The following is a 23,151-nucleotide window of genomic DNA, read 5'->3' as shown; positions in this document are numbered from 1 at the left end:
GTACTGCTGGGACTATTCCATCTTCTATGCAGTGAACTACTGGACTTTTCCAGCAGTCACAACCTTGACACAAATTTACCTGAGGGAACCATTCTAAGCCCTGGCAGCTATCCCTGCAGGGCAGATTTAGGGTAACAGCTGGGACCCTATTCTGTGAAACAGAATTTCCCTTTCTGTACTTGATATAGTCACAAGCCATTTTGTTCCTACATCAAATTCTGCAAGGATGACATTTAAAGAAGTGTTTTGACAAAACCATCGCTATTTACCTGAAGAAGATGAGAGCCAATAATAAGTTGAGATTTATTAATGACAACACTGTTGTTCTTACAGTTCACTTTATAACTTAACTCTGTTCTGACTGATTAAAATACACTAGGATCACTGTAGAGCAGCACTGGCACGTACACGTCATAGTGTCTGCACGATATTCAATGGCGTTAGGTTACAGCATGTGATAGAATTGTGTCATCACATCAGGTTAAAGACAGGATGCATTCAAATGGGCTCTAACTATCAGAAGATTGCCTACAGTAAAACACCTCTGTACATGTAATTTACATACAGCTTTGGCCCTTGCATGCAGAGAAGGATATAAAGTATCCCAAAGTAAGTGATCCACTTACAGCTATTAGGGGTAGGGTAGCTAATAGCCTGAAATATCCTTAGTTATGTTTAGGAGGAGCATCCAAGACAAGATCTTTTTTGGACAACTACTGCAGTGCTAGGAGAGGTAAGCATGAACTAGACCGTATTGTACAATTCAAAAAAAAATCAAGGGTATTTCAGAAGTATTTGCAACATAGTGATTAACTAAAAAATACTGAGCTCAATATTTGTGATTAACAATAAATACAAATTACTTCATGTTTGCACATCAATTTGAGTAGGCTGATATAACTTTACCATGTCTGATTAAGAACTTTAAAGCAGCACATTCTGCATAAATTTCAACATGAAGTATTTGCACACAGCCCATTAACGTCCATTGTTAAAACAAGCCTATGCAACAAAATTTGCTCCCTTGGGACAGAGGGGAAGCTGAGCTTACTTCCCCAAAGGTCTGAATAAAACTACTTGCGTGGCCATGCCACACCTCCAAGACAGAGTTGCTGCAAGCATTCTTCCCAGCCATCAGTCCTGCTCTGTCCCTGGACTGCTCCTCTCCGTCACTAATGACAACCGTGCTTTCTCCTCACCACAAGCTGGTAAATCTCTAAGTGTTAACTTCCCTGAAGGAAAATGAAGAGCATTCTACTTGTGAAGACACAAGCTACCACAGCTAGTTACATCAGAAGAACGTTGTGTCTGCTGAAAAGGCACCTGCAAGTCGAAAATCTTCTTTTGTAAGCACGCTGTACATGCGCTGGGGCAATGGTTTTGAGTAGGGTGCGGGGCGGGGGACAGTTGTGCGCAAAATAACCTCCCGCCCCGTGGGTGGTGGGAAGTCTGAAACAGCGCCCGCGTTGAGTCTTCGCTCATCGGATGAACCTGATCTCCTCAGTTCTTCATCAAGCGGAGGCATGGCAGAAACCTTAAATAAAAGCAGAAGTATAATTGCAGGGCGAGCTGTTTATCAAAATTGGAATTCAGAAAATAATTCATAAGAGAAAAAGAGGAAGATTAGAAATGGTAACACATCAGAAGGCTTTACATGTACACAGTGCAAGACACTAATGGGATGTTAAGAAATAAACTGCACACGGTCAAATGGAAGAACCTTCATATGTGGATGGTAAAGCTCAGCCTAGACTAAACTCCCTGGTTTTTGACAAACATGAAGCAAAGATTTTCACCAGACAAAACGACCCCTTCTCAGTCAGGGCTCCAGCCTCAGCTCCTTGTGGCTACACACAGCCAAGCCAACCTTCTTTTAAAAGTGATCAGCAAACATCCTGGAGTCTTGACCAAAAGCTACCTGCCTTTTAAACAGCATACTACTTCCATACATGCCCTTTATGGCCAAAGAGCAGCTTACTGAGGGTCCATCACAGAGCACATGGACCGCTGGGCAACCTCCATCACTACCCATTGCCTCAGAGTTGGTAAACAGCAGTGCGAGTCTGAACACTGGAAGAATGACCAGCGTGCTCCAGCTCCTGGCTGCTCCTCACACAGCCCAAAAGACATTTCCTAATTACATGCATACACACCAACACCCTAACAGGGTCTGTTTAGCTGTCCACAACTCAAGACCACAGAAGAACCCCAGGATGAACCTCACACCCACACTGCTTCCAACCTCTCTCCCCCCAGTCCTCAGGAGCAGGGACCCAGCTCTGCAGCCAGTGACATAGGCTAAGTCACCAGGCGTAAGTGCCAGTTGTTCCTACAAGAACCATTTATAGAAACCAACAGAGGATGTTCCCTTTGCTACACTTCTTCACAAGTTTCCCTGGTTCTCCCTCCCAACCCCTCCGTACCTTTGTCCAAAAGTTTCAGTAGTGTTAATAAGCATTGCTATCTCGATAGTTTTGGTGGTATCTGGACTGTGACATCCACCATGTCGTACCATCCATCAATACCTCCCCCAAAACATCTGGCTGTTTAATAAGCAAAAAACAGTGACAGTAACATAGATGAGTATGAAGGTAAGGCTATGTATTTCAGCATCAGAAAAAGTTAGTATTCACTGGAAGAAATGTTTGTGGGTGGGCTGGTTTTCTTTGGTTTGCTCATATATTTTTTTTTTTCTCCACTTTCTGTTAGGCTCAAAAAAAGTCTGTGAATAAGGAAAAACCATTCTGGAAACACAAAATTATTTTTACACTTAATACGTGAACAACAGTATAAACCACGTCAAGCTGTTGTGCTGTATCTACCTAAAGGTTCAGCTCTATGCAACTAGGGAAGATGAGTGGGAAATGAGGGACAAAGTTGGTTACCTCATCAGAAGATTCAGTCAGCTTGAAAAAGGATGAGAAAAGAACCAATGATGAAAGATAGAAACAAAGGCAAGTCAGAGATGACTTACAAGAGGTTAGAAGGAGACTGTAGGTTTAAGAGATATCATGCACTCTACCTCCAAGAACATGCATTTGCTATCATTTTCCTGAGAAAGCTTGAGAATATAACAAGATGTTTTACACAACTCAGAGAAGAGTCCAGAAGTAAAAGGTAACGAACAAAAAAGTCATTCAACTTCTATTTATCAAACAGCTCTCTATCAAAATAATTCATGGCAGGCACGTGAGGGTTTTCTGTAGCAAGTGCGCTCCCATCCCACTAAGAAGTCTTAACAGTGACCAGTGAGAGGTGTCTGAAAGTTAGCCTTGGTTACTGACGGTTCAAAAGAATCAAACCCATAGACATTACATATATCTTTATCGACTATTAACATTACAAACTTGTATGCAACTTTAAAAACATAATACCACATTACTAAAAAGGCAAGTACATACACTTGCTTACGCTTACAGGGCACAATCTTAAGCTCTAAAGGGAAGCTGGTAATCAGGCTGGCTTACATGTTCAGATTTGTATGCTACAGACTCAAATTCTCCTAAAGGTAAACCAAATATGCTGATTTGCATTTCGCAGAATAACCAGGGACTGTTTTCAGAATGGTCCTTTTTATGTTGAGTTGTAATATATAGAGATTATTATTAAAAGCATCTGCACCTTAAATTTATTTTATTTTGAAAAACAGCAGTGATGTCCAAACAGGATTTCAGGCTTTAAGGTGTCCATATCATTATGCCACCTTGCTAGTAGCAACGCAGTTAAATTTTAATTGGGTAATTTGATGCTATGAATAGGTGAAACTCTGAGAGAAACTGTAAGCTGAGTGCAGTCCAAGAAGTCTGGAAATCAATACTTACCAAGCTAGTTATTAAAAACACTGCTTAAGAGAAGAAGGGATTATTTATAACAATATAGGCTGCAGAAAGGTTTCAAGAAAACAGATGCAACACTGGCAGTAAGTAAAGTGAACGTAGAGTTGTACTGGAAAAGGAATAAACTCTTCCTAAGCACATGAATTTCCATCCAAAGTATTCCAAGTATAAGCCTCAGTCTAAAGAGTTCCTCCTTCTAAAGTATTAAACATTAGAACAGTATTAAACATTAGAATTAGAAAGTATTAGAAAGTATTAAACATTAGAATGCTTCCCTACATTCCTATGTGAAACCATCGACACGCTCCATTCTTCTTGCTGTGATGTTGCATATATTGATTGTGCAACTTGAATAAAGCAGAAATTTGTGCTAGAGTTGCATTACTGATGTCACCATTTTAAGTACATCAAACACTGAATGGGGCACCTATCAGCTTCCTTCAGTGTTTCACACCCCAGGTCATCTCTTCTTTTGTCTCATGAGGTTCTGCTACTGCTAAAATCATCTTGAACATCACACAGAAAACCCACCCCCTTCAATCACATTTATAAAAATACATGCACATGTAGACAAAATAAATCGCCACCACATGCTAAGCCACTGCCTCAAACTATTTGAATCAGAAGTACAAGCGAACAGTCAAGAACTCTCTCTTACCCTCTGGGCATTCACGAACAGCTTGTGAATAACGCTGCCAGCAGGTCCTCTTCCTGCACCAAGAATGGACACTTCCGGCTGCTCCAGGAGGCAGTTTACAAATCTGACGGTACAAATTATAGAAAAAAATAATAAAATACATATATATATCATGCTTATTGCATTTTCTAATCTAAAACCAGCGTTGTTTCCCATGAGGAGACCCCCCCCACCTAGCATTATTAGCACAGAGTGAGAACTGGCAGACACAGTTCTCTGTTGAAAAAAAATCTCAGGAAAACAAATGACATTTCCCAGCATCACACAAACACCATCGCTGCCTTTTTATCCCTTCACTCCTTTCCCTTTAGCCTAGGCCTGAGAGCCCTCAGCCTTCTGTGCTGCCCCCTACCTCACTGCTCCTCCTCTCACGTAAGCAGCTGTTTTCCCACAGAAGCAGGCAAGAACTGAGAACAAAGCAGCCTCCCAGATGAGGCTGGGAAAGGCAGATTATGCAGCTGCTTGTGTTGTAACTCCAGCAGAAGGCCAATCAACCCCCAGACTGCAGGTCACCCCCTGAAAGGACCTGCTTCCCTCCGTTAATTCACGTGGCAGCCAGGCTCCTAAGAAAGATGTGTAAACTGTAAGGAGCAGGTGGATGTGGCCTGAAGGAGGCTGCAGCCGAGGGACAGCCCCGCAGCCCTCCATGTTCCTCTGCTTAAGCAAAAAGTAAATAGTCTGACAGCAGTCAGGTGCAATGAAACATGTTTTGTCACTTTTCATTCACGTGGTTCCTCAATAATACATTTAGAATTAGTAAGGAGAATGGAATAAAATGCAACTTTGGGCAGCATTTCATTTCATATTAGTTATAGAAAACACTGAATTCCTTGTCCTTCTATTTTTACATATATTGCAACAAAGTTGATCACGTGCACCTTACACTGAACACAAAAATAATGAAATCTCCAGCACCATCAACATTAAACAAATTCCATTAAAATAATCTGTATCACACGCTTTTAAAGAGGTGGTTACTTTGATGGGCATACAGGGTACCCACAAATCACATCTCAGTAGCATAGGAACATGGACACCTCATTACAGCTATTAAATATGATTCCTCAGTATCTCTTTAGTATCACCACTGTCTTTTGTCCTAAATTCTCGAACTACTAAAAAAGGGCATCAGAAGAAAAAGGGAAGACAATCAGTCACCTTTGTAGATCTTCCTTCTCCTCCCCATTTTCACATTTCTCTACTCCAAATTTTGCTTTCAAAGACCTGGCTCTGGCAATGATAGCTTCCACACTCATAATCTGAGCAATGATTTCCTGCGGGAGTTTAACAAAAACAAAAAGATGTTATTTTAGCACTCCCATGAACAGTGTACACGTTTATCAAGTTTTCAACTCTGGCCAATATAAAAGTCTTACTTCCAGCTTCTTGTCCTCCGGATTTGGAAACCGTAGAACTTTACTGGAATGGGATATTATCTGTTTAATGATCTTCTTAACTGAAGATATATCTTCTAGTACTTCTATTAGGAGAAAAAGAAACAAGCAAGTTCTCATTATCGCATCAGTGTTCAACCTAAAATATCTTAATAATTTATTAAACTTTATTTACCTTCTTCCTTTACCTTGAGTACAGCTGCATGGATGATGCAAGACAAGAGATGTCTTGCAAGGTCAGCTGGTTTCTGAACTGCAAGGTAATGAAGCACCTAAAACATTAGAAAATTTAATACGTTAGTGCTTAAAACTTCTTCTCAAAGATAAGGTTAAGCACAAAAGACGAGCACCTATATTAAAGAAGGTACAAGAAGGGAGTATCATTGCAAGACAGGGCAATATAGGTAGATGTTACTTGACTCCTCAGTGGTTGCTTACTGTCCCAGCGAGTCAGAATGAAACTAAAAATAATCACTATTTAGGAACATTTGGTTTCCTAACACATAAATGCAGATAAAGATCTGTTTTATTTACTAATAATTCAAAGAAGTACTTAAGTAATACTGTTTGTAAAGCTACAGTCCACACACTGTTTTAGATTTTAGATTTCAGACACTGTTGTATGGCAGCAAGAACTCCTGATTAACTCTATGCCATTTACAGAACAGTTGAATTACTTAAAGGATATAGTTCTAATCTTGTTAGAAGAAGGTATAAGATCCGTACAAGCATTACGGATCAGACTATCACTAGCCACAGATTTTTTTTTTTTTATTTTTACCTTCTCTGCTTCTCTGGTGTCATCAAAGAGTCTCTTCTGCCTCCGTGCTGGGACTGGTTTTGCTGTCTCCCAGGCCTCTACCCACATGTTGCTAGGGATCTTCATTCGGGCACTCAGCTCACCTTTAATTACCACATTCCCCTTTTCATCAACCACTTCCTCTTCTATATAATCCCGAGGGGAGTACCACCTCACAAAGTCCTCCAGACAACAGCCAGGATTAGCTGCCTGAAAATGAGATAAAATTTGTACCTGGAGAATCCTAAAAAACATTGTAACCTGGGTAGGAAGAGAATGTCGTTTACAGGGCAGAGCACAGGCTCCAAGCCAGGAACTCAGAGAATTTTGCTCACAGTCAAACTGTACAGTAGGAAAGAGACTTGGGTGAGGGGAAAAAGTAACTGCAAACTAAGAGAATGGCAGCTGGAGAGCAGCAAGTGCATGTGTGGAGCCCACACCAACTAACAACAAACCCCTTATTCCCCAAATCCAGTACATTCACCAGTTACTTCAGGCAAGCTCAAAATGTCACTGTTAAGTCAAGCTTCTATCTGGTGCTTTATAAATGCAATAAATAGTAATTTTCACATAAAAGCTTACACCAGAACAAAAAGGAAACCCAGCCATCTATGCAAGGTACCTATGGGAAGTGCACTTCCCTTTCAAACCACGGTTCTATAGCTCTGCTGCAAGGTTTAAGATCACTTGCAGCACAGAAATAAAACTGCTACATCCATCTAATATGATATGGATTACTGCTAATAAATTGATACTGATGTTATAAATAGTCTGATGGTACAGCGCACCTGCATCCTTTTATTGCACAGCAACACTGCAACGTATGCATGCGCGCACACGTATATATTTCATGACGGAATCTCAAATCCTTTTAGAGTTTTGAAATCCTTTGTTAAAAACAGTGTATGTGCTCTTAGCTCCCTCTACAGAACTCAGAGAAATGAAACAAGTTACTCAAAACCACAGCTAGTCCAACCCCATTTTAATGAACAGCTGTACAGGCATTTTAAATAGTGATAACTTAACCCAACTACTAAATAACAAAACATCCTCAACTGTACTTCAAAGTTATGTCCATCTCTCCCCCAAATTCCAAATACAGAATTGTGAACGTTAATTATTTTGTTTTCCACACCTTTACATTTTATCCTTACAAGGTGGTGCGAGGGAGGCACACGTGATTTTGATTCAGAACACTGATGCTCAATTTTCTTCTGACACTTTTGTACAGCCTATCCTGAGTTTTAATTCCCAATATCAAGTGAGTGCATTTTTCCCCTCCTAAAAGAAAGCCACACAAGTCAGACTTGGTACAAATTTACTGGAACATTACATCATAATCAACCGGATAGCCATAGGTTCTAAAGCGTTCAGTTTTCTCAACAGGTTTTTATTATCAACTTCAAACTATTTTGAACCTGTTTTGTGGAGTAAAAACAATAAAACTCGTCATAAAAACCTTCACACTTGTTCAACACAAGCGAGAGGAATAATTTAATTAAGAGGAAAGCAGTCTCACAGAATTCTTCAAGTAGTACTACCTTAAAGGACTCCATATCTGAGAGCAAGCAGGCACTCTGCATGCGTGCTCGAAGATGCGCACCTTCTGCCGAGGTCCCTAGTTTTGCCAGCACCTTAGACTGTTCTTCCAACAAATCTTCAGTCATGGGTGCTGGTTCCTGTAACATGGAAAAAGGCAAGCTTACAAACAGTTCTCCTACTCTTAGCCCTTATTAAGGAAAACGCAAGGTAGCCAAGGCAATTTAGTTCTTGGTTTAAAAGGGAAAAAAAAGTTGGTCTGAGTGAATTTCTGTAAGGAGGCTCACTCTTAAAACAAAGAGCATATGAGATTTCACTTTGAACAGCCTCACCAAGTTTTAAAAATGAAAAATAAGGTCTTCAGGCAAAAACCCTTAGCAATTTTAAGAACAAGTAAATCTTTAACCTTCAAGCTATATAGAATTCCACAACCCAAAGTATGAATCATACCGCATCAGTCTCATATTGCACACCGGGCTCATCTCTGGCCACCTAACCTGTGTTATCGGGATGTAGAGGGGTTCTCCTGGGTGCAGCAGTGTCAGCTTTCCATGAGGATGCAGACGACCTTCTGGTTTTAAGTTCACAGGCTCTTTGCTGCCCTCTTTGGCTCCTCCTTTCTTTCCATTTTCCTGCCCATTTCCTTTCAGATCTTCTGTGTCACTCAGACATTCAAAAAATTCTTCTTCACTGTCACTCCATGATTCCCAAGACTTGCCAACTTCTTTTTCCTTATCAGTCTCCTTTGAGTTATCTCCAGAGTGGTCTGCTCCTTTTCCAGCATCACCAGAAGAACCACCAGGTGAACGATCAGACGTGCTCCCCCTTTTCCCGTCATCTCTTGCTTTCTTTCTTTCAATGCAACAATTTAGCATCTAACAAGTTAAAGGAAAAACAATTGCTTAGCAATTACTTCTCTTATGGAAACAATGCCACAGAGTACTTGGAGAGTTGCTAATAATCTTAAAACTCCAAAAGTTACTAATTCCATTGAACTGGTGCTATAACAAAGATTTTCCCAAGAAATGAAGTCCAGACCCAAATAATACAAGGATAACTATATCTACAAAACCGACATATTTAGCTAATAACAGTTATGATTTTGACTGTTTGCCTAGGAGAAAAATCATTCTTAAATTTGGGATATTTACCTGAAGCTTCTGATGCAGTAAACAGCATCTCAGATCTGGAGGGCCATTAGCTAATCTAACAAAAGGTAGAAGTCACTATTATCATTTATGAAGTTGAATCTTTCACACACGCACGGTCTTAAATCATATGAAACCCAAGAAAGGGATAAATATTCACACTGAACCCACTCCCACCAGTCCAACTATGTGCAGCTCTTCTGTGGTACCAATAGTCAAGTTAGGATTGAACAAGCCCAAGTTTAAACTATGTTTATTTCCTAGAGATCATATCTGGAGCAGTACCAAACAGAGACATTCTGCATCTCCTGTCAATTTCCTGTTTGGATGTTAAAAGAGTAACTGTTTTCAAGCAGCAAATTAAGCACTTTTGTCCTCACTTTAAAACAGTTCCCATTCCATTTTATTTGTTAGTGTACCCATTTCAAAGTACAAACTAATGAGTAAGTGGCCAGTCCAACCCACAAAAAATAAAAAGGAGCCGATACATTTGCTCTACACTGATACCTCCTCCTGACAGAGCCCTTCATTTTGTCTGCAACAAGCAGGGAAGGGTCTGGATAGGTGAGACAACATGAACTGCCCAAAAAGGCTACAGCAGGAACTTGGAACAGCTCCCTTGGAAAAGTGGCGAAACTACACCACAAAGAAAAAGTATTTCAGATTGTATCATCTCCTTTTTTATCTCACGATAGATGGGCAGCTAAGCATTTGCATAAGCTTCTTTGTCCTCCATCATATAATCTTTAACTTGAGCTTCCTCCAGACATCTCAAAGATCAATGGAGGGCACAGACACTTCCTGTCTTGCCTTTCTTGCTTTAAGGAAGAAAGGTAATAAAAATGGAAGATAGATTTTGAAAGCAAACTAATAAATAAATATAAGTATTGGCATATTTCAAAGTCATAGGAACCGAGCAAGTTTACTGAAACATTTTCTATGACAAAGCAACAACAACAAAATCTTACCCTGGAATAAGGTAGTTGTTTTCCCATCTGTAGCGCATTTCTAACACAAATTCTTGCCAAAGATGTGCCACTCCTTTTACTCCTCCATGGTAGAAGTTTATCATACAAAGACATAAAGCTAGTTTGTACGTCAGACTATCAGAAGGAGCAGATTTAAACTGACTGAAGAGATTCTATGCAAGAAATAAAAGAAAGCAAGAAATGTAGAACCAATGGCATTTTCTCCAAAACCATCCAATCTGTGTCCTGTTTGTCAATACAAGTGGCTAACTAATGCTTTAAGCCTATAAGGTACCAAAAATGAGCCTTTAGAAAGAAAAAAATAAATAAGGAAAACCACCACCAAAAACATTCACTATTTTCTACCTGGAGATTCCACAAAGATAAGATTATCTATTAGAAGGCAACCACAGCAAAGTCTGTATTAACACACACTAAAAAATTGTCCATTCTCTCAAGTATCTATCAGTAAAACTCACATAATCTTCATTCTCTGGAGGAGGATTGTTCCCCGTTGAAGGGCTAGTTCCACTTTCAACTCCATCTGCGAGTTTGTCAGCAGCGTCAGGAAATAAGAACTTGAAGAAACGAACACAAAAAAATCAAACCTGCACCAGTAACAACTTAGGCTGTGCTTCAAGAAGCTGATCAATGGAAATTCAAAAATGGAACTGACATCAGAAACTCTTTTTTAATTACAATTCTGCTATAAACCAAATGCATCAGTGCGAGCAGGAACTATGTTTTTTTATGAATCTAGTGTGCATGGGTAGCTCACTTACCAGAAGAATAGTGTTCAGAACTTCATTGTTCAAAGGCGATTCATCTACACCTCTGTGTTTGCGAATCTTTTTCTTGGCACTGTGAACCATATTTGTGACTGATAATTTATGGATTGGAACAGGTGCTGGCTCTGTGAGCTTCGACAAAGCATGAGTAATATCAGCAACCTCTGTAATATTAAAAAAAAGGAAAAAAAGAGAAAGAAACAGCTCTTAAAGTTTGTGTGTCATATTCAGTCTATGCATCTTGTATTGATTTTTAACACCCTATACCCTCGTGCTGTCATGTTTGATCCTCGATACTCACTGTTCCTAGCCACAGACATACAGCACAGCCAGGAGTCACAAAGGAGTCACAGGCCAAGCATCTTGATTTATTTTTCTGAACGAAGGCTAGACTGGGTTGGCTGCAGATAGTGCCTGCCACCTGCTGCAAGCACTGCAGACTTGCAGACACTGACAGGCAGTGCATCAGCAAAAAGCCTCCTATAAAGCCAGTGTTTAAACCTCATTTACACACAGGAAAAAGGGAATACGTTGAAGTTAAAGACTATTCAAACGTATGCTGAAGCTTTAAATTAGGCTTATGTAAATCCAGTTTTAATCACTATGTATGACCATGTGTGGTCTATGCATATTCTGTTTTAGAGTCTTCAGGTAAACTCAAGATGATTTTTTCCAGACAAAATTGTTGCTGGTAAACTTTAGAACTTCTTTTATAATAAAATGAATTACATTGTTAAAAAGAATTAAAACAAATTTAAGTGAGTAACTACAGCAGCCTGGAAAACCTCATCTTGGCAAATGTTTTAAGGAAATTAGAGAAGGAGAGCTAAAGAGACTATGTCAAGCACTAGAAGTAATATGTACCCTATGCAGTCTAACACCTAAGTTAATCAGCTAGCCCCTTTTTTGCTCTTGAGCTCATTCAAGCTACATTCCAACATGAAAAGTAAGGGAAGTGAAAGCAAGGGACATCAAAAAGATGTCAGCATCTACATTTTTAGGATAAAGTTTGACCTGTTGGTCTGTTAATTTTGGCTTTAGCCTTGTTGCACTTTTATTCCTCTCAGTAAGAGTATGATAGGCCCTTAAAATTGAGAGGAGGTCAGCAAAGAGTTTAAAGGCTCTTTAAACTGGCTATTAAAATACAGAACATGGTACTTCAGAAGGTAGAAAAAAAGTTAAGAAAATACAAAACCACACAGTGATAGTCAAAAACAACTCCCGTACATACTAGTACAATGTCAAGTCTAGTTCTCTGATTAAAAAAAAAAAACAACTGTAACACAGGAATTTGTCCTCGGGGACTCTGGCAGCTAGGCTTGCCAAGAATTCTTGAGAAATGGTAGCAGGCAGCACTGACCGGAAAACTCATAGAAGTGTTCCGGAAAATGCCTAAGAGTAACAAGTAAAAAATGTTGAAGAATCTGAAGTCAGGAAAAGGGGGATAGGAAAGGCAAAATTTGTGAAACATCTGAATACCAAATAACACAAGTCAACAAGATTTTAGCGTTACCTTTTCCATCCTCTTCAAACGCAGACCTTCCAAGTATCTCATCAGTTGACTCCTTCCGACGACAAAGCTTGAAGAATTCATTAAGAAAGTCACCTGTAAGAGAAACGAAGTTTCTGAACCACTACAATTAAAATCTCATTGAACAATAAACTAAATCTCAAAGTAATTCTTGAAGGATGGTGAATTTTTCTCTTAGTCTGATAGAACATGATAATCTCTTCTGAAGCACAAACATCTTTAAACCATATAATTAAAGCTTCAGAGAAGGCACAGCTAAACAGCTATCGGCCACCGCTCCACAGCACAGTCCTGCGCGCAGTTTAATCCATTTCTTCACCCCTTTCCTCCACAAGCTCAAAGGCCAGGGTGGGAGATAGCACAGTTCTCCAGGCTTATCAATCCTGTCACAGACAGATTGATCCAACTATGGAAATTGATATACACACACAGCGCTTAATGAAAGCTTGTTTTCTTGGAAAAAGAAGCCCATAATATAGTCCACTCAAACAAATGAGGGGAGTGAGGAAACAGAAGTCATCAGGTAATCAACCACTCAATTCTAAACTCAAGTCTTTAATAGCCTAAAAGCTATAGGAGACGATTGGAAATTCAGTTATCTTACCCAACAGACACTGAGGATTATCTGCTTTTCTGATTCTCACAGACCACTGCGGTGCTTGAATAGGATCCAGGTCACTTTAAAAAAAATAAAAAAGAAAGAAAGAAAAGGTAATTCTGTCACCATGGGTATGTAAGAGATGATCATCAAATTCTTAATGTCATGAAGCCATGAAGCTATAACATACACCACATTACACAGGAGAATATGACAAACATTATGACATGCAAGCAAGAGTCCTTGTTTACCTACACACTTAATGTGAATAAGAAGTGTAAGAAGAATTCAGCACAACTTTAGTACACTTTAAAAGCCAGTAATTGTACATAATGTTGAAAACTCATTTCTGCATTAATTAAATCAGTGTACCACAATTTTTTTTTTCCTTTCTGAAATATCAGTATATATTGTTCCTACTCTTTAGAAAGCTTAACAAAAACCATGGGAACAGGGTAACTAAAATGCAGTAGTTAACAAGACAGTACACAGATAGATATTCACAGTTCAGGCAAAATACTTACGAGTAAACATCATTGTCGACAATTATACCTTCTGTTAGGTGAGGCCATGTGGTAGCCAAATGGAGCTCACTGAAACAGAACAAGATTTAAGACTCCATCACAGTTAAGACTTTGACACACGTGACTGTTGATATTTAAATTCCTATACATATTTTGCAGCTAAGTCCAGAAGTGTGCATGTTTTACTTGCTGTATACATTCCTTTGGTTATTCTAAAGCATGTCACCCAGTATTACACCGAACCTTAGCAGTAGCTAGCACACAGGACTCTTTTCAACACTCCACTCCATTATATCCCAGGTATCCCAGTGCAGAAGAATTTTAATAAATTTCCTACAGCATTAAACACTAATAGATTAAATGACTCCTTGATTTGCTGAGTGGTGATGGGCGTTCAGAAGAGGGCATTAGAGGGATTATAACAACTCAGTTAATAGACCCACTCATTTTAAGTTTCCCACAAATGTCATAGTACAAGAAAAAAACAAGTCCAACCGCTGAATGAAAGTACATCATTTTTAAGGTTTGTCTCCAGTTAAGGTACACTAAAACATAATTTCAGAGACAAATAGAGTACTCTAAAAGTTTATGGTGAAACATTTACGAGCCAGAACTCCAAATATCATCACAGAGCTTCATAAATGGCATTATTTGCAATTAGAGCATGTGCTTGAATAACAAAACCTTCTATTAGTGACATAATAAGTGAGATGCAGGCAAAGCTCAGATTTCAAATACTATACATTTAAGTCCTCCACTAAGGAGGTTATAAAAAACATATTTTTTTTTTAACTCTTATCTTACCTAATAGGGTCCTCACAGGCACCAAACGGTAACTTCCCAAACTCAAGACCTCCAACTTCTCCCCCAACTAGTGCATCTATATCTGAAGACAAATCAATACAGGATTTATGGAGTATTTTAAGAAGCGTATCATTTTAATTTCATAGGAAAAATACCACAGTATGTAGGCTCATCAGAAACAAGCTGAACAGCTAAGGTTATGGAGATATGAAGATGTAATCCTAGCACAAAGCCAAAGTAGTTGTTTCCAGCAGAAACTAGGAATTAATCTTGAAACTGGACAATAAAAACCACAGATAAAACTCTTGTCACTTGTGTTGAGCAAAGGTTATTCCATTTATGCAGGAACAGATGACAGCTATAAAGGCATCCTTAAGGAGTCTATGTCCACACAGGAACAAATAGACACAAATTTGTCATTAAACGATTTAGGCAAGAGATTGGTTCCATGCAGAATAGGGAGACTGGAAAATCAACTCTGCAGGAGTGAGAAACCAACTACTGTGAAAATGTTTGAAAATTTTATGGAAAGAATATGTTATGTCTGCTGCAGTTAAAGACTTAACCCAATGATGTGGGGGATTCCTTTTACCACAAAAAAATAAAAATAAAATAAAATAAAAAAGCTATAGATGCCTCCGAGCATCCCCAACCACTTCCCATGTTATATATCTTAAAGACAAACCAAACACTGACACTCTTTCCCAATAAAAAATTTAAATGGGTAATAACGTATTGTAATGACATTAAAATCTTATTACAACCTCTGATCCTTAATTTCAAATGCATCGGATAAATTGTTTGCATACAAAACAGAGGTATTAGAATAAAGTATTTGAATAAATTCATTAAGTTATTTCTCCAACTTTCTTCTTCAGAGAAGATAAAGTACATATTTGAATTCTTTGGCTTTATCTGAGAATAGCTAATTGAGTGGTTGAGGGCAATAAATTCCTGGTCTAGTTATTCACAAAGATATAACCACAACTGCATGTAGCAGTTGAAAATCTGTAGAGCTAGCTTCACAAGTTGTTTTGACAAGCTTGGTTTACCTACAAAGAGAATTACTACTTAAAAATAAAATCACACTGATTTGCTCTGTGCCTACAGAAGAGGACTCTCTCTATTTTCCACACTCCTTAAATATAAAGCACACAGGATAAACTTTGCTACACAGGTGTGTTTTGAAGAAATGTGTATCTGTGAATAGTGTAAGGTTTTTTGTTTTGTTAAGTAAACAACAGGCAAATAATTAGCAACCAGACTACTGTCATACAGGTTCTGTCCTCCTAAGTACGCCCTAAATACTTCATCCTGTTATGCAAACCTACTACCAAGCTAAGAATAGAACTTGGGCCTTCCAATTGCTCTACCACGTTGTGCCTAAAATACCACGTTACTAATAAAAACCCAAGTTGAGAACGAACTAACCTACATTTTTCTTATAGATTTGCTTAACTTTGAGCCAGAAGAAGTTTATAATTTATTTCCTGATGCTGTCTCTATATGAAGTCTGTTAAGAGCAAATCCTTGAAGCCCAAGAAAATGTTACCACCAAGCAAGCTTGTAAGAGTTCACTCTGAGATTACCAAGCGAGTAAACCAGCACAGACTTTTCTAAAGAGCATTACTGTTGCATAAACTTATCAAGTCTGGTATATGTACTTCAGATTTAAGACTACACATTACTTTTCTTCTTTCCTTCCCTAAGACCTCCTATAGTAAAAATCTCGATAAGCACTTTTTCCTGCACAACAAAAATGTATCAACTACTTAGCTTACTTACACCGTGGACATTTTAAATCCAAAGTTGATCAAGTAAACATAGAAAAGTTGTCTCCTTTTCCATTGTTAGTAGAGATAAATAGGTAAACAGTGAAGCACTAAAATCAGTTATTTTATTGAAATAATCGTCCAATACTAGTGTGAAGTATTAGCATCTATCAAAACTTGAATCCAACTGTTTCCCTGTGGAACCCAGGGCAGAATTCTTTACAGATCTATAGACAGTGACCCATTCCTCTTCCAACAGGCCCTATAGTTTTAGAAGCATCACAAACTATATCTCTGAATGCTAATGAAAAAAAGTATATTTCTAACTCAGGATTTCAGAGGAGCTTTAAATTTGCTAGCTCATCACAGGGAGTTGTAACTAAAGCCTTTTGTAGTAATGCAGAAACAACATTTAATTCCTCTGGCAAGACATACAAACATTTTCTTCAGTATCGACTAATTGTTCATCTTAAAACAAGTTATTCTGTGGACACAAAACTCCCACCTGGTGGCTGCTGCGGCCAGAAATACTGTTGCCAATCTTGAAGCACGTATGTAAGCCGAATGGCCATGCTAACTGGAGGCAGTGGCGTTAACGGGCATCCCTTGAAAACATTAAAAGAAAAATTAAGTGTAAAGAATACATCCTCTACAATATCCTTGAACAGAACCTAAGTTACGACAGCTTGTATTACAGCTAATTTTATCTGAACTGCAACACCCCAAGAATTACTAAAGTCATTGCTCAACAAGACCCTCATTGCAAAACTAACCATATAAGCTTTCTAAAGCCCATGCCACATTTACACGACCCATTTAACTGGTTATTCACACGTAACTCTAATCTAGAATATGGTAGGTTTTCAATAAAGACTTCTCTTAGTGTTTTGATGAGACTGCTGACTACCAATATCAGCTGTGAAGTGTTGCAGTCCCCCATACCCCTCTATAGAGGTCCACTTAGACTCCTCAGATTTCCATCATGTTTTTCTTCCCTCTTAATTTATCGGTTGGGTGCAGGAACTACAAAGTATCAGAATAAAAATCGCACCCAAACCTTTCTCTCTTCAAACCGAAAATAGTGTTTGCTGGAAGGAAATTGAGAAGAGACTTATTACAAGGAAACTGCAAAACAGAAACATTCTTTCACATGCCCTGTGGAAAATAAAGACGGAAGAATGAAATACAACTGAGCAACAAAATGAATTTTTACTTTCTACTACTAGACACAGAGTGGCAATATCTGGAAGGAGACTTCTTGGTATGGGCAGCGTGAGTCTTACCCTTACAAAACCAATCCCTAGAAGACAGAAGTGAACATACAGCAACTAGGTAACAGAATTATTCTTAGTATCAGGTGTACACATACAGATGCACTTACAATCTTGGACTTGAAGATGTCCAGTAATCCTGATAAGTGTGTGTACTGATTTGGCACTTTGCGAAGATGAACCATTTCAAAGTCAGTTCGAACTCCTGGACCTTGGCATTCTCCAACATACATTCGTCGCCATTTCTGATGTATTTGCACAAATAATGGTACCTGACTATAAAACATTTATATTTCAGGTTATTTAAAGTGTCATGCTATCTCACAGTCTATTTAACTAGCTACAAATGTTAAACATACCATGTTTTTAAAATACATCTTCTCTTAGTGGAACACGTCTCAAAATGCTTAATATGAATCATAGAAAAATATTAACTTCACCATTAAACGGAATGCCTAACAAATTGTTGTGTCATAAACACAAACACAAAGCCTTATCAATGACTTCAGCTAATTTTTAGCCTAAGTATTTTTGAGGAATATGATAAAGTTACTGTTATCACACAGGTAAGAAAGCTACTTCCAGAATTTACACTCTGAATGCCAATTATTCCAACAACTTCATCAGTTTTTAAAGACTTTGAGGTTTTTAAATAACAATGAATATAAACAACATACCAAATCAATCATTTTATACTTACCATGGGAAGTTTTTAATCTTTTTTTTTTTTAAAAACAATATTATGGCGCAAATACAACAAACTTGGAATGTAATTCACCAATCATGTAATACTTTTTCCTCAAAATAGATGTATAGTAGTTCCATCTTGACGTACTAAGAAGTTTAGGCTTTCACTTACCAGCCGGTATTGCCCAATGCAATAGAAACAGAACTCAGCAGAAGGTTACATTTGGATTCACTAAGAACCGCATCGTTATTTGCAGCCGGAGCAATAACCACAAACTCACGTAAGCCATACCTTGGAGGGGGCGAGAAGAAAAAAAAAAGCATGATGTTTCTATTTTCTAGTAAACCAGCTGAAACACACAATTGTTAGAAATATTATAATCTGAATAATGGAATTGCCACCAACAGACTGTCAATCTGTTATTTGGACGTGAGTCCCTCTTTCAGAGAGGTCAAAAAGTGACGGGATATGTAGCACTGCAGATTCTCAAATCAGTAACTACAGCCATTCAAGAGCACTCAAACAATATTAAAGTAATGTGATGACTTCCAGATCTATCAGTCCTGAGTTTATTACTTAATAATAAATGTAATTATTTATGCTTTAAAACAATCTCTTGAAGAATACAGTAATCTGCTACAGATTTGCTTTATTAAGAAGTATTCAGTTGTTATTGCAGTTATTTCCTCTCTTAAGGTGCTAAAGCTTTCTTTTTTGAGAATCCATCTAAATACCACATACATTAAAGCCTGATTAGTCTATGAAATTCAGAAATAATATTTTGAAAAGGCTATGGTTTGGGTTTTTGCTGTTTTTTTTTTTTCAGCCCTTTACTGCATCCCATACAAAGAATCATTTTCCTTAAGCTTTAACGCTTGGTGGAAAAAAAAAGCAAAAACAAACAACAAATGATTGTGCCAGCATCAAAGATTTTTCAATTGCTAAGCTTACTTGTTTTAGGGAAGAAGAGAGGCAGCATACATACCATCTCACCAAACAGTGAGCTCTAGGAGGAAAGTCATTGTTCATGCACAACAAGTCCTGCATAGGCAGAGGAAGGGCATCTGCAAAACAAATTGATACCTAAGAGCATCAGCATCCATTCAGCTAACTTACAGTTTACTTCTTTAGCAGTTTGTAAATTCTTTAGCATTTGTTCAATGTAAAACACTAAAATCAGAGATGTCAGATCCCACCCATCAGACACCCCAAAATTTCACACAGATCCAAATCAAGGCACTATGAATTCCACATTTTGAAATTGTCTTTTGTCATATCCTTAGGCCAGTGACATAATTCAGACACAAAAGAGAACTGTAAGCTACCTTCTGCAGGTTCTTCTTTCCCATCTCTGTCACAGGGTTCTTGTACAAGATAATGATGGGTAACTGAGAATTTGAAGTCTGCAAATGAAATTTCATCTGATTTCTCTTCCCATGCTCCTGTGGTATACACACCCTGTAGATTAAAACAAAAAACAGCAAACAAACAAACACAAAGCTATTGCTTCATCACATAAATTTAGGTTAACATTCATGAACCTTACAAAATATACTGCCTAAACAATCTATAACATTTGTTCACCTTTTTCTGCTACAGTTATTTTCTACATAGCAAGGCATGGTTTAAAGATACATAAAGATGATTCTCAAAACACTTCATACTAAAGGTATCTGAATGTTAAAATCCACGTTACTAATAATCCTGTTTGTTTCAAGGACATCTTATCCCCCACAAAATTCTTCAAAGCTATATGGCAATAAAGAGGCAAATATTTCCCCTTACATGAAAGAAACTACACATCTTAAGCATATGCACCCTCTACTTCACCTGAAGACAGAAGCTTCCCATCTCAGAAATAATCTACACCTGTCAACCCTACCACTCTACGCAAATGCTTCTTTAATGTTTACTTTAAAGAAGCAATGCTTTCACTGATAAATGATTACATATCTAAAACCTGCAAAACTTCTGTGAGGATAATTAAATTTTAAACAATACTATATATGAGGATATAAAAGGGGGAAAAAATCAACAGCACTGTACATAATTTTACAGCTGCTAGTAAAACTAAGCAACTTGGACAACCACCCTTTGTAAAGAGCATCTTCTCACTGGGAAGAGGAAAGAGAGAAGAGAGGTCTGGTCTAGAAAACAAAACATATAGGAACGCACTTACAGATAAAATAGTGAACTAGTTGTCAGCCTTAAATATTAATCCTGAATACTTTGTACCATGACTAAAATGAAGAATCATAAAACTCTCCTGGAAACATGGCAACCATTCAATCCAAAACAGCTAAATTTATTCACAATAATATGCATGTTCTGATTATTTATTTAAATATTCCAATATGCAGAAGAGCTCAGTAATTTCCTGTATGTTTCACAAGACTGAAGAAGTACCACAAAGGCTCTAATTAGCCTTTGGGAAAAAAAAAATATCTCTCTGATCTATGAAGTGCACTGAGTCACCAGAAAAACAATGCAAACCTCAACCATAAGTACGTGATGTGTGACGAAGGCACGAGGTCAGGCAAAAAGAAACTCCTTGAGAATTCCAAACAGCTTGAACCAGACTGAAAACTGGCAGTGAAAAACCAACCAACAAACAACAACAACAAGGCCCTATATGAAGATCCAGATTTATCAGGGAAATTGCCCATTTTCCAGACAACCCACCAATAGACTTACAGCACTTGTTCATCCAATAGCCACTTTTACAAGTGAAATTCCCAGTATAAATCATTATCTGCCACACTTACGTAAATGACAGTACATGTAAACATCTCCATGTAGACTGCTACTGATATTAATAATTCTAATAGAAAATGTGGAAGCAGCAACTGACCTTTTCTAGAGGTTTGCCTGAAGAAATCCCAATAAGTTTCCAGTCATTCAATACTTCTTCTATTTTTGAAATGAATCTAGTAGGGAGGGGAAAAATCATTAATATTTCCTGAAGTCTCGTTCAGCTTTTACTGTAATTCAGATCCCTAAAACAGACAATATGTTGTCCTACAATGGAATATTTCAAAAAAACACCAAGTATCACAACAGGAACAGAACTACTTCCTTGTATGAATAGAGCGGTACTTCTATGTTTACACTGCAGATTATAGTTATTTTTAGCAATTGCTGTGAACATGCTTTGAGTGATTATAGAATCTCGCCTATTTTTGTCTGGTACTGCAGCATATTGGTTTTAAGAAAATATACCCCTATTTTACTGTTGACAGAAAGAATAAACATTTGACATATAATTGTAATTGAAATTCAGATTTAAAGACAGCACTTAAAATCTTTGTCTCCTTCTGTCATAGTCATTACCACTGATACAGGCATTTTAAGAAACAGGGGTCAGCCTCTTCTCACAGTGGTAGGACGAGAGGGAATCGCCTCAAGTTGCTCCAGGGGAGGTTCAGGTTGGAAATGAGACATTTCTTCTCAGAAAGAGCAGCCAGGCACTGGGACGGGTTGCCCAGGGTGGAGTCACCGTCCTGGGGGTGTTCAAGGAAAGGTTGGACGTGGTGCTTAGGAACAGGGTTTAGTGGGTGACATTGGTGGTAGGGGGACGGTTGGACCAGGTGATCTTGGAGGGCTTTTCTAACCTTAGTGATTCCAGGATTTCTATGAAATAGTACATTAAGAATGCAAGAGCAATCTTCAGCTTAAGTTTTCTTCTAACTTTTGAGGGCTTCATCTGAGATGATTACGTTATTAATACAACATAAAAACCCACAGAGGTCTTCTAGATGTTTATTCTTATCAACTTCAAATAGACGTTAAACCAGATCTTTTGCTAAGCTCAAAAAGGGCTTGGCTGGATCCTCTTAGCCTGCCGAGCAGCACTGCCAGCAGGAACACCACCCCCGTCCCCCTGCCCCTGGCGCAGCGTTAACCTGTTGATAGGGGCAGCAGCGCTCACCAGGAGCCTCTTTCCCCGATGATGGGGCACAGACACCTTCTGGGGCCGCCTAAGTTCAGCTAACAACAACAAGGCCACGGAGCAGCCGAAAACTTGGAAAAACTGCGCCCGAAGCCGCCAGAAAGGCGGCCGAGCCGGGAATAAGACGAACGGTCCCGGCGGCGCCTGTCAGCCCTCAGAGCCCCCCGAGCCCCGGCAGGAGCCGCGGAGCCCCCTTTCCCCGGTGCCGGCGGCAGCACGTACCGCTCCCACTCGGAGGCGGTGGTGAAGTCCGTGATCTCGAACACCTCCGACTCGGGCTGCGGGGAGAGAGGGGCAGGCAGTGAGCGGGGAGGCGGCGGCAGGACACCGACGAGAGGGAAGGGAAGGGACCGGGGGGGCTAACACTCACCTCGCTGTCCGCCGCCATTTTGCGACGCTGCCCGGCCCCCCGCCCTGCGTGCTGCGGCTGACGGAAAGGCGGCGCCGGGCGGGCCGCCCGCTCCTCGCCTCCTCACGGGGCCGCCCCGGCTCGCTTCGCCCTGCCCCAGGAGGCGGCGCCGGCCGCGGGCAGCGGTGCCTCAGGGCTACTCCCTCCGCGCCTCCCGCATCAAAGCTGGACTCGCTCCCCTAGGCTCTCCGGCTCCCTCAGGGCCGGCCTGAGAGGGTGAACAAAATGGCTGCCCGGCCGGCCGGCCTCCTGCTTGGGCGTGATGGGCGTCGCAGCTTGTCCCCATGGGGCCGGTTGTACCTGGGGACGAACGAGACGGTCGGGCAGGAGCCGAGGCTCGGTGTCGCGGTCCTCAAGAAAATAAAGCGGGCCCTAAGTCCCCGGGTGTCGGGGCACGCAACCTCCGGGCACCTCTCACACCAGCTCCCCTAAACTC

The 23,151-nt window shown here is 39.5% G+C and overlaps 1 protein-coding gene across 2 annotated transcripts; it reads right to left on the bottom strand.

Moving 5' to 3' along the window:
• Positions 1-279: 279 nt before the first annotated feature.
• Positions 280-23,134, bottom strand: RAB3GAP1 (RAB3 GTPase activating protein catalytic subunit 1). 2 transcript variants are annotated; one of them, XM_035331878.1, is made up of 25 exons: positions 22,677-23,134; positions 22,529-22,584; positions 21,209-21,284; positions 19,683-19,815; positions 19,343-19,421; positions 18,529-18,648; positions 17,780-17,945; positions 16,904-17,003; positions 14,627-14,708; positions 13,823-13,891; positions 13,305-13,378; positions 12,683-12,775; positions 11,164-11,333; positions 10,861-10,959; positions 10,382-10,554; positions 9,417-9,471; positions 8,763-9,140; positions 8,268-8,405; positions 6,709-6,936; positions 6,103-6,199; positions 5,910-6,013; positions 5,692-5,807; positions 4,495-4,597; positions 2,886-2,906; positions 280-1,534 (listed from the first exon to the last, which is right to left on the bottom strand). In XM_035331878.1, exons 1-25 carry the CDS (start codon positions 22,692-22,694, stop codon positions 1,292-1,294), a joined length of 2,991 nt encoding a protein of 996 aa, XP_035187769.1. In that variant the 5' UTR covers positions 22,695-23,134; the 3' UTR covers positions 280-1,291. The 2 variants fall into 2 exon arrangements, with proteins under 2 accessions (XP_035187769.1, XP_035187770.1); XM_035331879.1 differs by lacking the exon at positions 2,886-2,906.
• Between the last annotated feature and the right edge of the window lie 17 nt (positions 23,135-23,151).

The sequence above is a fragment of the Oxyura jamaicensis genome, chromosome 7, assembly GCF_011077185.1.
Source record: "Oxyura jamaicensis isolate SHBP4307 breed ruddy duck chromosome 7, BPBGC_Ojam_1.0, whole genome shotgun sequence".
Classification (NCBI taxonomy): Eukaryota; Metazoa; Chordata; class Aves; order Anseriformes; family Anatidae; genus Oxyura; species Oxyura jamaicensis.
This window is presented reverse-complemented; position numbering and strand designations above follow the sequence as displayed.

Excerpts from the sequence above, each read along its gene's own strand:
- RAB3GAP1 (XM_035331878.1), bottom strand. Across the intron at positions 13,379-13,822 it reads GTCGACAATGATGTTTACTC|TGACCTGGATCCTATTCAAG; the intron begins GTAAGTATTTTG and ends TTTTTTTTAAAG. Across the intron at positions 10,555-10,860 it reads CTCCAGAGAATGAAGATTAT|AATCTCTTCAGTCAGTTTAA; the intron begins GTGAGTTTTACT and ends TTTCTTGCATAG.